At 35.7% G+C, this 15,862-nt stretch overlaps 1 protein-coding gene across 1 annotated transcript; it reads right to left on the bottom strand.

Moving 5' to 3' along the window:
• Nucleotides 1-14,129: 14,129 nt before the first annotated feature.
• On the bottom strand, nt 14,130-15,125 carry LOC146398916 (olfactory receptor 10AG1-like). The gene has a single exon (XM_084979558.1). It carries the CDS (start codon nt 15,114-15,116, stop codon nt 14,130-14,132), a length of 987 nt encoding a protein of 328 aa, XP_084835684.1. The 5' UTR covers nt 15,117-15,125.
• Between the last annotated feature and the right edge of the window lie 737 nt (nt 15,126-15,862).

Genomic DNA, 15,862 nt, shown 5'->3' with positions numbered 1-15,862 from the left:
AAGGAACTGGCAACCCTGGTGCCCACTGACCCATGGCTTCCCAGGGACTCTCAAAATATGGGCCTCAAAAGGACAGATCACCCAAGTAGGTGGAGGAGTTGGCCAAGCTGACTGTAAATGTCACAGTACCTCTGGAGAAACCATGGTGCTTTTGAGACCCCAGTCTACTTCCTCACGGGGGGCTTGAGGGCCCTGGGACATGTTGTGCTATGTGATAAGATTGGGTCATTGCTGCCAAGGTGGAGAGCAATGAGCAAGGGGCTTTGGGCAATTTCTAGTGGAGGACAAATACATCTCCATTTATGCTTGTACTTCACACATTTAAGTTTACAGATTATATTTCTCCCCCCCCCAGTAGAATTAGATTTCGTTTTTCAACCATAACTTCAAATATAATCCTAAGAGCCAATATGGACATTTTTTTCCCCATGAAATGCTTTAAAAGATGAATTATCATGGTTTTAAACTACATTTCTCGGGTTACTAAGCTGTATTTTGAATTATGGGCAAAATGCTGAGAAACCATTTGGCATTTATTTAAAATGCCAACTTCAGCTCTATAGTTCTTAAATGTGGCTAATTCTTTATTATAGTCTTGGAATTTTTCAATTATGAATACATAACCTATTTCTAGGCAGATTCTCTTACTTGAACACAAATCCAAAAACTAAATTTAGAATATTTCTTGCCCAGGTCTTTCAAGATTTACACCCTAGAAATTTAAGAAGAAAACCTCTAAATTTCAGAATTATGGAGAATTACAGAATTACTAATTTAAGGTACTTGAAAGAAGTTTGTACGTTGTCAAAGTAAATTTTAATTCAAATCATGTCTGTAAAATGACATATTTTGTGTATGCATGTTTTCATTTTGCAAATATTTAATATATAGACCTATGATGTACAGGTATGACATGTATAATTTACCTGGGTTTTATGAGAATTTTTAGTTTATTGTGAGTACTCAAGTTACTTAAATAGCCACCAGGGTGATTGACTGCTGGCTTTATAGCATTTTTATGTTTTAATGCAAAGGAACTTTTAAAATGTTCTGGAAGTGTTTTTGATTAAGCAATACAGCATAGAAGCAATGGTTCTCTTCAGTCATTCAAATGCTAGTGGAAGCATAAAAGTCAAGACTGCATGTTGAACATTTTCTTTTGATAGTTATAGAACTGCTTGGTTAAACTAAATGGAATCATGTGCTATTTTTTCATAATCACTGACCTGTATTGATTGCCACTGTAGTTTGGTATTTACTTTGGTGGTCTGTTTCCCTCATGTCCTGGAATGCAACTCAGAGCTCCAGGCAGTGAAACCATCTATTGTTTGTTGCCTGAAAGCACACCCTGCATGGTCCTCCTGTCCAAGTTGGAAATGTTATGCAATTAAGGACTATTCAAGTATTTTATAAACAGTAGCACACAATAAGTCCACGTAAGGGCCACTGCTCCTATCTCTGTGTTGGGTTTTATTTGAAAGATATAGTCTGATTTGAACTTCTTATGCAAATCAGAAAATCTTATTAATGGGAATGAGCTATATCCTTCAGGAAAAAAAATCTCATGGATCGCTCATGGTCATTTGATGAATTAAATTCTTGTCTTCATAAGTTTTGCATTGTTCTTTTTTAAACTTTGGTTACACTTGTTTTATATGAGCATTAGTAACTGAGCACTAGAAGATGCTCAGTATCTATTACAGGATCAAATCTATTATTTAAAATAACTCTTTCACTTAACTTCTAATTGAAAGAAAATATTATTATCTAGAATTTTGTTATAGTAATGTTTGGGATTTGTTAGGTGTTTTAATAATAAGAAAATGATACTGCAAAAAAATATAAAATAAAATAAAATATTTAGTCTTTTGAAACTCATACGACTTAGATGGCTTCATGTCGTCATTATTGCCAGTTAAAAACAGCCTAGAGGGGAATTCCCATTGAAGTGCAGGAGAAATGAACCTGACAAGTATCCATGAGGTCATCCGTGAGGATGACCCTCACTCAGTGGGTCAAGGATCTGGCATTACTGTGAGCTATGGTATAGGTCACCAATATTGCTTGGATCCCAGGTTCCCAGGCTGCTGTGGCTGTGGCATAGGCCAGCAGCTGCAGCTCTGATTGGGCCCCTAGCCTGGGAAATTCCAAATGCCACAGTTGCAGCCCTAAAAATAAAGAAATACATACATACATACATGCTTCTGTAGAAAAACACTTGGAATATCTGTATGAAATCTAGGACTTTCACCACTCTTTATTGTGATTCTAAATGTTCCTGATAGGAATTTTCATTGTGGTTCAGTGGGTTAAGGATACAGCATTGCTGCAAGCTGTGGAGTAGGTCATAGATGTGGCTCGGATCTGGTGTACCCATGGCTGTAGCATATGCTTGTAGCTGTAGCTCTGATTCAGCCCCTAACACAGGAACTTCCATATGCAGTAGATGCAGCTTTAAAATGGAAAAAAAAGGCCCTGACATAGTATTCAGAAGAAATAGAAAGCAAGGTAGGAGGAAAGGGTCTTTCTTATACCTCTGTCTTGTAAGCTTATTGTACTCATTATTCACATGTTCTAGAAAATCACCATTGTTAGGCATACAGGTACAGTTGAAATTTAACTTTTTAATACCACATTACCTGGTATAAAGCAAGCATTGACCTGAAACAAACAGACTGCCAGATATAGCTCCAGTAAAGATAGGTTTAACTGGAATCAGCAGAGATTGTAACTCAGGGTTAGATACCATAGTGAGCCACTAAGAATATGGGTTTTCCCAGAGTTTTTGTAAGTTACCTGACAGTTACATAGTACTGCACTGTCAAATATGGAGATGGAAGGAACTTCAAACAAAAGGTAGAATTTGTATTCAATACATTTTCTAAAGTCAAAGCTTCAACATGCAACAGACTAATAACACTAAACATATTGGAAAAACAAAGTTAACGACTCTCCCCTTTTCCAGTGCTTAGCGTATATTGGGGTCCTATGAATAAAATAGAAAACTGTAATACTCTTCAGGGAAATATTATTGACAGTAACAATCATAAACCACATTTCTCTGAGAATTTAGGCACATCTACCATCTAAGAATGCAGGTATGGCTCCTAGACGAGGACTTCTGCCGGGCTCAGAATTTGGCAGAACTTCTGGTTATTACACAGTCTTAGTATAAGCTGGAGATACATATGGACTCAAAAACACAGTACTTTTCCTTTCAGAACATTTGCCAACTTTTAAGTTGCTTGAGGTGGGAGATTAAATATATAAGCTAGAAATCTCTGAAACACAAGAGAGGATGATTTTTCACCCACTTCTTGCAGGACAGACAGTTCTATTTCTTAATGGAAAGCTCGGGATCTATCTGCCCTCGTAACAGGGGTGAATTGGAGGACAAGGCATCTTTCCAAAATCATAAGGGTCAATTACTAATTGGAAGAAGTTTATTAGTCTTGCTTTCATCAGAGAAATGATGAAACTTCCCTTTAGAGAAGTCATCTGGAACATCTTTCTTTGCAGGCAGTTAACCAATGGACAGAGTACTAAACATGAGAGCAGGAAAGAATATACAACCAGTTAAATACTAAAAGCAAAAGTATGTAGAAACACAAATTAGAGTTGGGAAGTAAGGACCTAAAAATAACTCTAATAATAACTTTTAAAAATTGAGAATGAGAGTGTGGGGACATTCAGCAAAGAATTGGAATCATTAGAAAGAATAAAATTGAGTATTATATATTTCTATTTTATTCTCTGGACCCCATACATGGATCTTTGTATTCTAAGCACTGGAAAAGGGGGGGAGTGGTTCACTTTGATTTTCCAATATTTTTAGTGTTATTAGTCTGTTGCATGTTGAAGCTTTGACTTTAGAAAATGTATTGAATACAAATTCTACCTTTTGTTTGAGGTTCCTTCCATCTCCATATTTGACAGTGCAGTGCTAGGTAACTGTCAGGTAACTTACAAAAACTCTGGGAAAGCCCATATTCTCAGGGGCTCACCATGGTGGCCAACTCAAATTGAGTTGAAAAATACATCTAGAATAGCAACTTGTTGAATATGTTTAATAACACATTGAATATTTAAAAATAGGAATTGTCTATTACATTTAGAATGGATTAGCAAAGAGGTCCAATTATACAGGACTATATCCAATCTCTTGGGATAGAACATGATGGCAAACAATATGATAAAAAAGAATGTTAATATATGTATGATTGTGTCAGTCTTATGTACAGTAGAAATTGGCAGAACATTGTAAATCAACTGTATTTTTTTAACATTCAAGTTTTCTTTTTGTTTTTTTATTACTCAAATGAACTTATCACGTCTGTAGCTGTATAATGATAATAACAATCCAATTTCACAGGATTTCCATCCCATAACCCAAACACATCCCCCCACCTCCCAAACTGTCTCCTCCAGAGACCATAAGTTTTTCAATGTCTGTGAGTCAGCATCTGTTCTGCAAAGAAGTTCAGTCTGTCTTTTTTTCATATTTCCACATGTCAGTGAAAGCATTTGATGTTGGGGTCTCATTGTATGGCTGACTTCACTTAGCATGATAATTTCTAGGTCCATCCGTGTTGCTAAAAATGCTGGTATTTTGTTCATTTTAATGGCTGAGTAATATTCCATTGTGTTTATGTACCACATCTTCTTGATCCACTCCTCCTCTGTTGATGGACATTTAGGTTGTTTCCATGTCTTGTCTATTGCAAATAGTGTTGCAATGAACATTGGAGTACATGTGTCTTTGAGAGTCATGTTTTTTTCTGGATAGTTGCCCAGGAGTGGGATTGCTGGATCAAATGGTAGTTCTACATTTAGTTTTCTGAGGAATCTCCATACTGTTTTCCACAGTGGTTGCACCAATTTGCAATCCCACCAACAGTGTACTGGGGCTCCTTTTTCTCCACACCCTCTCCAGCACTCAGTGTTTGTAGACTTTTGGATGGTGGCCATTCTGGCTGGTGTAAGGTGGTACCTCATACTGGTTTTGATTTGCATTTCTCTAATAATGAGATATATTGAACATCTTTTTGTGTGTTTTTTGGCCATTTGTATGTCTTCTTTGAAGAACTGTATGTTTAGATCTTCTGCCCATATTTTGATAGTGTTTTTTGTTTTTTCGGTATGGAGCTGCAGAAGGTGTTTATGACCTTCTATATCACATTAGTTGTAAGTTCCAAACAAAAGACCCCTAATATTAACACTCTTGACCTTGTCACTTTCTGCCAAACTCCTTATTTTTAACATTTTTAAAAGTTATTTTAATATTTTTTAAAAAATTATTTTTATTTAAAAAATATTTTTTAAAAAATTAGTTAAAAATAATGAATTTGACAAGGCCAAGAGTGTTAATATTAAGGGTCTTTTGTTTGGAACTTATAACAAATGTGATATAGGAGATCATTAGAAAAATACATGCTGCTGTTACCCAAATACTTATAATGATCACCATGAACCAGCCTTAAGAAGACAGGCTCCCAACAAATGCTCTTTCACATTGGCATTGCTTGAAAAATGAATGAACTTAAAAGTGCTTCCACAGAAACCAGCAATCCTACTCCTGGTCATATATCCTGACAAAAATTTCATATGTTCTACAAAGCACTATTCACAATATGCAAGACATGGAAACAACCTAAATGCCCATCGATGGATGAATGGATTAGGAAGATGTGGTACATATATACAATGTAATGCTACTCAGCCATAAAAAGGACAAAATAATGCCATTTGCAGGAACATTTGATGGAACTAGAAACTCTCATATTGAGTGAAGTAAGTCAGAAAGAGAAAGACAGACACCACATGTTATCACTTATGTGTGGAGTCTAAAATCTGGCATGAATTACCGATTTACAAAACACAAAAGATCATGAACATGTAGAAAAGATTTGGGTTTTCCAGTGGGGCAGGGAGTGAGATGGCTTGGGAGTCTGGGGTTAGTAGCTGAAAACATTGCATTTGGAGTGAATGGACAATGAGATCCTGCTGTATAGCATAGGAAACTATATATCTAAGCACTTGTGATGGAACATAACAGAATAATGTGACAAAAAGAATGTATGTATATATGTATGACTGGGTCTCTTTTTCTGTACAACAGACATGGACAGAACATTGTAAATCAATCACAATAAAATTATATAAAAAATTGTTTAAATACTTCCCATTTGGCCTAAAACCTAGACTTTTTTATATCTTTCAGAAGCTAGATGGCACCATAGAAATATATAACCATCCAGTTGGTAGGGAAATCTCAATTAATCTTGAAGAATTTTCTATTTTTTCAGTGTTCCTAAGGATCTTTAGTGTAATCAGGATATCTAATTATGCTAGACAGCGTTCTTTTCTCATTATGAATATATGTTCTCTAGATTTTTAAATTTTCTTTAAAGAAACACTTTTGATACTTCAGTAAGTTGTCATTAGTCTTCTCTCTTGCACATGAAGATCTGACTCTCATGTTCCAATAGACCATCACCAAACCAAAAGCCCTGATTCTATATTTCTCACACTTGATATCAATAACCCAGTAGGCCTGGAGTAACTTTATAGCAGACCAGTTAAATACAATTGATTTAAAATTGAACTCATGTTCTAGAACAAGCATCAAACTAGCAAAGGCTAAGGATAATTTAACCATAAATAAGTCCTAGAGAAACTGTCAAATCAAGGCAAAAATGTACTAGCAAATTCCTTGTAAGAGGATAAACCCTTATTTATGGAATATGACAGGCTAAAATAAATTCCTCCTCTTAAGTCTAACTGGAATCCTAATACTGATGATATTCCACTCCTAGGGTATTATGGGAAATATATCTTAGTGGGTCTTTGAAAGAGGGTACCTAGGCAAAAGAACTTAAACACAATTTGGGAGTTACACCAAAAATCCAATAAGGGTCCATCAGAGTTTTTAAAAAGAATTTATCAAGCTAATAGCTGTTACACGGATGCAGACTCTGAGGGCTCTACATTAGAGTACTAAGTATGAACTCATTGGGAAAAGTATCCCGGATATAAGAAGAAAATTACAAAAGTGAGATGGTACATTTGGCATGAAACCTTCTCACTTGGTAGATGTTGCTTTTAAAGTGTTCAACATCAGGAAACTTTGACAGAAGATAGAAGATGCGAAAAGGAATTCTACTTTTCTGGCAACAGCCCTGGATTCTCAGAAGGTAAGTAACCCAAAAAGAGGTAAGCCACCACTGGTGAGGAAACAACATGCTTATTGTAAGGAGGAAGGTTATTGAAGAAAATAACTGCTCTAGGTTAAAAGATAAGAAGCAAAACAGTAAAAGAAAATGGGTGCTCTCCTATGTTAGAGAGAGGGGATGACTCTGATGAGTAATGATGAGGCCTAGGGGCCTCCTTGGACTTGAGGCAAGAAATTCCAATTTCCCTTCAGGTGCCCCAGGTAACTTTGATATTGAGAAGATTTGATTTATTTTCTGATAGAGTGAAACATTTTTCATGGTAAACACCAAGGTGGCACAGAAAACACTTCAATACATGCCAGTCATGGACGTTTCTGGACTGGTACAAAATGTTCATTCTTAAAACCTCTAGAATGACAACTAGGGGAACTCACTCTGAAACACAGTTTCTTTTTTTTTGTTTTTCCCCTATTTCTTGATCCACAAGTTATATCTATAGAGATATATTGTACTATTTTTAAGTATTTTTCATTAAAGTATTGTTGATTTACAATATTGTGCCAATTTCTGCTGTGGAATAAAGTGATCCAGTCATACAAATATATGCATTCTCTTTCTTTTATCTTCCATAAAGGTCTATCCCAAGAGACTGGATATAGTTCCCTGTGCCATCCAGTAGGACCTCATCACTTTTCCATCCTAAATGTAATAGATTGCATCTACTAACTCCAAACTTCCCACCCATCCTACTATTTCCCCCCTTCCCCTTGACAACCACAAGTCTCTCCTCTGTGAGTTTGTTTCTGTTTTGTAGGTAGGTTCATTTGTGCCATATTTTATATACCACCTATAAATGATATAACATGGTACCTGTCCTTATCTTTCTGACTTACGGCACAAAGTAAGTATGAGAATCTCTAGTTGCATCCATGTTGCTACAAATGGCATTATCTTATCATTTATTATGGCTGAGTAGTATTGCATTGTATATGTGCACCACATCTTCTTAATCCCTTCATCTGTTGATGGACATTTCATTGTTTGCATGCCTTGGCTATTGTGAAATAGTTTTTATTATATGCCAGAATGTCCAAACCCTATTTTGTGTTGAGATTTTCTCTGAATTAAATGCTCAAGTAAGTTTTTTTTTTTTTTTGCCAGAAATCTTGAAATAAGTGTCCCACAGGCCTCACATTAAGTTTATAGAAGGTGCACATGGAAATCCCAGAAAAGGACAGAGTTCTCCCTCCCACCCCCAGGTCTCTAAAAATTAAGGCTAGGTGTGTGGAATGACAGCACCCAAGGGTAAACCACCTCCCAGCCAAAAACACATGGACAATATGAATTCCATCAGAAAGGGATACTAGGATGCCTAACCTAAAACAACATCCTGAAGCAAGATCACTTCTACCCCAGATTGACTTGTCCACATACCAGCCTGTGTATTTAGAAAAGAATAGAGAGAGATTGGAGTGTCTCTTGGATCACACCTCACTGGAAATGCAGTACACAAGGAATTGTGTTGATCCCTGAAGTGCTCTTGGACACTGTGTGCATAACCTTCACAATAGTGCCGATCACAGGAGAGATGCCCCCTTACAATGGATTCAAAAACATATAATGTTCCTAAGCTACAAATGACCATCCAATGAGTCATCCTGAACTGCATGATTTGTGCCAAAACTATCTCACCTCCCCCCAGATGAGGACCCAACAGATGAACCTGCCTCACTGAGTACTGACAAATGGGCTTTACTCAAGTGCCCCAAGATACAGAAAATATCAGATACCTGCTAGTGTTTGTGAATGCTTTTTCAGGATAAATGGAATCATATCCTACCCACACAGAAAAAGCCTTTAATGTGATTAAAGCCTTCCTTGAAGAAATTATACCCAGATTTGGACTAGCTAACATCTTTCAATGTGGGCCTGCTTTTGTCTTGAGTATAACCTAACAATATTTAAAATTATTTGGATTAATTTGAAAATTAGTCTTCATCCTGGAGATGACAATCAACAGGAAAAGTGGAGAAAATGATTCATATAATAAAATGAAACATTACTAAAATAGGTCAAGTGATTAACTTAACTTGGGCTAAAGTCTGGCCAGTTGTGCTGCTATGGATAAAAGTGGCTCCCTGAAGAAACTGAAATTAATCCCCTTTGAAATATTATATGGCAGGTCATTGTAGGTGTCTGCCCAGGAAGGAACGTTATAAATGCTCTGAAATACTGAGCTGTTGCCAATTATGTTAAAACTCTGGGCAGTCTAATAACATCTGTTCATGAGTTTGCCTCCAACATGTCTTCCTATGCAACTGAAGTAGCTTTACATCCCATCTGACCTAGAGACTGAGTCCTCCTTAAAATCTGGAGAGAACAAGGGCTTGAACACCAGCTGACAGCAAAGTGGACAGGACCACAGATGGTATTATTACTACGCACTCATCTGTCAAGTTAGCTAGGGTAAATACACAGACTCATCATACTCAGATTAAAGCAGCACCATTGTCATCAAAAAATAGCCCAACTCCTGAGAATAATGTTAAGGGAAGGGTTTGTGAACTTTTAGATGACTTAAGGTCACTTTTTTTTATTGTTATTCCCCAATACAATTTTTTTTCTACTGTACAGCATGGAAGGTCACTCTTTAAATAAGTAAGTATTGAGATTGTAATTTCATTTTAGCTGGAAAAGGGTCAGCTTGTTTAATCTTATCCAAATAAATAGCAAAAGAATGTGATAATGGCATAGTCAATGGTAAAATTAATGGATATGTATTGGGAACTGAAACCAAAACCCCAAGTTCAACAAAGTACTAAGGAGTTTCCTCAGGTTTAAGCTGTTGTAGAAAAAGAAGGAAAGAAGATTGCACTACTGAATAAAGAATTTAATCAATGCTCCTTGCTCAGGGCTGGTTAATTCCATGCCAAAATCACCCCCTCATCACCCTGATTCAACATGAAGTAGCAAGAATGGGCATCACCCCTTTCCCCCCCACAAGATTGTGGAATGGGGATTAACAATTCAGAACTTTAATAGAGAACATATTTGACTCCATATTAGATCTTGTAATCTAACCCTTGCTTTTTATTTCTTTTGCTTCACATTAAGAATGTTGCAGAAAAAGACAAATATCATATGATATCATTTACAAGTGAAATCTACAAAAATGATACAAATGAGCTTATTTATATAGCTGAAACAGAATTATAGCACAGACTTCAAAAAATAATTATGGTTACTAAAGGGAAAAAGTGGGGAGGCATAAAATAGGAGTTTGGGATTAACATATACACACTACCATATATGAAATAGATCATTAACAAGGACCTACTATATAGCACAGGGAAATCTATGCAATATTCTATAATAATGTATAGGAACAAAATCTGAAAAATAATTAATATATGCATACATATAACTGAATTATTTTGCTATACACTAATATGGCATTATACAGCCAACATAAAATTAAAAAAATAAATTAAATTAAAAAATATGTTTCCTACAGGCTGACATATACAAGGTTACTGTTTGTCAAGCCTCTGAATTTTAAGGGTTTTACAGTTTTCCAATTGTATAGAGATAAAAAGTTGCACAACAGAGAATAACATTTGTCTCGGTGGTGGTTTATAGGAACATCATGACATGATCTAAGTGGACAGCTGCCAGAAAAAAGGATTGAGACACCAAGAAGTTTGCAACAAGAACCCCCCTTCATCCCTTTAGTATAAAAGAAGCCTGAATTCTGACTTGGGTAAAATGGCTTCCTAAGACACTCATGCATCATCTTCTCAGTCTGCTTTCCTTCCAAATACAGTCACTATTTCTTGTCCCAACACCCCATCTCCCAATTTACTGGCTTGCTGTGTGGTGAGCAGAATGAGTTTGGACTTGATAACAGTAGAACTGTCTGTGTCTTGACTCTGCTTTTCATTACACAGCTGTATGGATTTGTTAAAGTTCTCACAGAACTTAAAACTAAATAGTACATTTTAATTTACAAGTAAATATATAATTTACCATATGTAAGTTAAAAATACTTTTTAAAATGCTATCAATTAACCAAAGCATCACTAGGATGTTACGCATGGCCATTACCCTGATCCAGTCTAAAGGGTGTACTTCATCCTCATTTACCAACCAAACTCCCTTGACAATTCCATTTCCAAGGTCAGCCTGCATGTTTTGAAATAGTCAGAGTTAGATACGATAGGAGGTCTTGTTTGCTGCCCAGAATCATCTGTTCATCACAGACACTCTCATGCTTTTGGTTAATACAAATTATAGAGAGGGACATATAAACAAAATTCAATGATTTTAGAAAAAATAACATGTTGTTTGTTATGTTGCAAATGTTACAATATTTGCACAATGCTGTAACATAGTGCTGTGTTTCAATAACAACAAATTAAAACACATCAAGATGGAAGAACAACTCATTCTTTTTTAAAGGTTATTTATAAATAATTAGCAGACTTTATCTTAATGACAAAATTTTAGAGGAATTTATTATCCTGATTGTATGAATGTTCAAAGGAAAATCTGAAACATAGGCAGATATCAGTACTGATATAGATATTATTAATCATAACCTCTTGAGACAGTTTTCCCAACTCTGAGATACTATTTCAAGCGATGTCCAACTTCTAATGAAAATACACAAAACCTGAAGATTTAATAATGCTTTATAATGTCAATATCATATAGAAGCAGCAACAAAGTTGATGACCAAATGTGACATTTTTAAAATGTAAGATATGTGTGCAAAGACTAGTCTCCAATAGCTTGCTGTAGAATATCATAATTATGAAAACCACAACTACAGAGCAGGCAACTTTTTTTTGAAATATCAGTAGGTCATTTTACAGCCTTTCTTCTTATTACTCTCCCATTGTTATGCAGAGCATATTAAATTCCTGTGAAGTCCTAATGAAATGTGTCTGTACTGTCTATAGCCATAAGAGTCCTTATACATACACAGCAAAGAAAACACTCTTGGGACACCTAATGTGTCCAGTCATACTACACTCAATAAAAGTATCAAAACATGCATTGCTGACAAAAATTTTTTCCCACAAAAGAACTTCCTGACTCAACTGAAAAGATGCTAAAAATGAAGTATCCACAACCAAACATCATAAAACATTAATACAGAACTTTCTCCTTTAGCATCATATTCAAGCTTGTATATTAAAACATTTATTTACTTCACACAGCAAAATTTCTGGTGGGATGATAGGAATTGTCCTATGCTTTTAAAGTAACATCAGAGGGCTAAGCTTCTTATATTTTCCTGCTTTTCCAGGTATAACATCTGCATCCTTCCAAGAATGAAATTAGGGGAAGCAAAGGACAGAGCACTTGCTGACATCTGCATCCATCTCATTAGAAAGAATTGAGCCATCTCTTCACACTCACCTGTAATGAAGGCTGGGGGATTGAGTATTGCAAATGCTCAATCCAATCCATTTGGAGATGGAAGATTTACACTTGCCTATCCTCAACATGTCTACAACATCATCTGCATCTTTTTATGTGAATCTCTGTATTAGTTTCTCTTGCTGTTGTAATAAATTACCACAAATTTAGTGACCTAAAGCAGCACACATTTATTAACTTACAGCACTATAGGCCACAAGTCCAAAATGGGTCTCACTGACAAAAATCAGTGTTGGCAAGGCTGCATTTCTTCTTGTGTGCTTTAGTGGGGATCCAGTTATTCTTGTTCAATTAGGTTATTGTCAGTGTTTAGTTCCTTGAGGCTCCAGCACTGAAGACCTTGTTTCCTTGTTTGCTGCCAGTCAAACATCATTCTCAAGTTCTGGAGATGACCACAGTCCTTTAGAATGAAATGGGGAAGAAGAGTATTGATAATTCTAATTGAAAATGATCAATTTTCATTGATAATATCAGTTCAAAAATTTAAATATTTTAAACCCTATGGAAAGGGTTAAAGACATGGGAGAATAAGACACATTAATGTAAAGCAATTGTGTGGATTGGGTCATTAAAAATAATTTCTAACATTTCTATATTTTTAAATTAATAGATTTTTTTAAAATTATAAATTGGCATAGCATAGTTTGTAGTGCAGTGGTGAAAAAGATGAAAAGATTCAAAATAAATTCATATGGGGCCAAAATTGCTAGGTGGAGCATAGAGATATGTGCAGAGTAAATAGGTTGAGACAGGTGGAAGGTGGAAGATTCTGGTATAACATTCACTTAGGAAGAGAACTAAGTACCTGAAAGCTTTTCTTTTGGTATTGTGATTTGAGTAATTCCACATGAGTATACAGTGGGCTAAATAAACATGCTCCCAATATTTATTAGTTCTCTGAAAGCCCTAGATATTTTTTCCGGATCCTGAGGTAGGTGATAGCAATATTCATCTGCCCATACACTCATTCAATCCCTCCCTCAAACATTCATTACTTTTACAGCTTTTGGCCAGTTTTCATGTTATAGAATCAAAGAATGTCAATAAATACAAGTATGAAGATATAGGCAATAGTTTAGGTACAATTTAATACAAAGATCTTAGCAGATTGAATTGTGTTTTTTTAATGAAAATATGATGCACATCTTGATTTATTCATAAGACAGGATTATCATGTAGGCATAGAGTAGTACAGATACTTTTTTAATAAATACTTAAGCACAGTAAATTTTGGATACGTATTTAAAAGTATCTTAAGGATTTCTTGTTGTGACTCAGAGAGTTAAGAATGTGTCTAGTATCCATGAGGATGCAGGTTTGATCCTTGGCATTGCTCAGTGGCTTAAGGATCAAGTGTTGCCCTGACATGTGGTGTAGATCACAGATGCAGCTCAGATCTGGCATTGCCATGGCTGCATCGTAGGACAACATTTGCAGTTCCAATTCAACCCCTAGTCTGAAAACTTCCATATGCTGTGGATGTGGCCCTAAATAGACACACAATTTTTTTTTTTAAAAAAAGTATCTTAAAACATTTATGAATAAATTCATCAAATATTTATTAAGTAATACTTTTCTGAATGCTGCAATCACATCCTTGTTCCTAAGACTGCATATCATGGGATTAAACATTGGAGTCATAGTGGTGTAGAAAAGAGAGAGCAGTTTGTCAATTCCTGCAGAGTGACTGGATTTGGGCCTTAAGTAGGTAATAGTAGCAGATACAAAAAATAAGAACACAAACAGCAGGTGAGAAGAACATGTGGAGAAGGCTTTGGTCTGACCTCTGGCTATTGGAAACCTCAGAATAGTGGAAATGATTTTGCTGTAAGAGCCAAGTACCAACATGAAAGGGCCAGAAACAAACAACAGGGCCACTACATAGACTGGCAAGTTGTGCACAGAAGTGTCTCCACATGCAAGATTCAGAATGGGGGGAATGTCACAGAAAAAGTGATTTATTTGGTTAGAATGACAGAAGTGCAGAGAGAAAATCTGGCAGGTTTGTCCTATCTGCATGGGGATTCCACTGATCCAGGAACCAACAGCCAGTTGGATGCATATCTTGTGGTTCATGACTAGAGAATAGTGCAGAGGGTTACTAATGACCACATAGTAGTCATAGGCCATCACAGCCAAGAAGAAACATTCAGTGGCTCCCAGTATAAGGAAGAAGCACATATGAGAGGCACAGGCCAGCATAGAAATGCTTCTATCCTGAGTGCAAATGTTAACTAGAATCCTAAGGAGAGTGACAGACACACAGCAGATTTCCAAAGAGGAAAAATTTGCCAGGAAAAAATACATGGGTTTCTGGAGTGTAGCATCAAGCCTAGTTATTACTATTATGAGTCTATTTCCAATTAAGATAATGACATAAGTGATGGAGAACACTGCAAAGAGTAACCCTTGGAGGTTTGGAAGGTCAGAAAATCCCTGGAGTACAAATTGCATCACTGTGGTCACATTTTTCTCTGCTTCCATTTCTTCATATTTCATCTATGGGAATGATTTAATCTGCTCTACTTTTATTCCACTTTCATTGGCCCTTATTTTCTTATGTAAAACAGGATTATATTCTTTACAGTGTTTCAACTTTTGTATAAAAACAAAACCTATAATTGCTCTACTTGTAAAATGTGAAGTATATTTTTCATTATTATTAAATGTATTTTAAGAAAAAAAACTACTTAGTCTCCATTTTCTGTTATGGATTATCATATTCTTTGTTTCTGAAGATATGATTGTAATTTTGCTAGTCATCTGAAACTCAAAATGCAAAATCTGAATTTATGTTTGACTGTGTCATTAATTTCCTTCTTCCAATTGAGATGATTTTCACCTCACCTCCTCATTCTATTTTATATTATAATCAATTACAAATTAATATTATTGCACAAGTATATATTTCGTAAGTCATGTAAGACAACTTGAGGGAAAAATTGGGTTTTTTTTTCAAGTGATAGCAATGTCTTTGTCTTTCTATTTAATCTATTTTATCATAAACAAAATTAATGATCTGATCACTCAATATTTGGGATGCTATTTAATTTTTAAAACTGTGTTTTCCAATATAAAGTCTATAAAAACGCCACATAATTTTTTTTTTTCCCACTGTACAGCAAGGGGGTCAGGTTATCCTTACATGTATACATTACAATTACAGTTTTCCCCCCACCCTTTCTTCTGTTGCAACATGAGTATCTAGACATAGTTCTCAATGCTATTCAGCAGGATCTCTGTGT

The sequence above is a fragment of the Sus scrofa genome, chromosome 10 (genome assembly GCF_054392235.1).
Source record: "Sus scrofa isolate SSC_HxYL_T2T_F1_AM1 chromosome 10, Sscrofa_HxYL_maternal_Yorkshire_Landrace_v2.0, whole genome shotgun sequence".
Lineage (NCBI taxonomy): Eukaryota > Metazoa > Chordata > Mammalia > Artiodactyla > Suidae > Sus > Sus scrofa.
The sequence above is the reverse complement of the archived record's forward strand: the minus strand, read 5'-3'. Positions and strand labels throughout refer to the sequence as shown.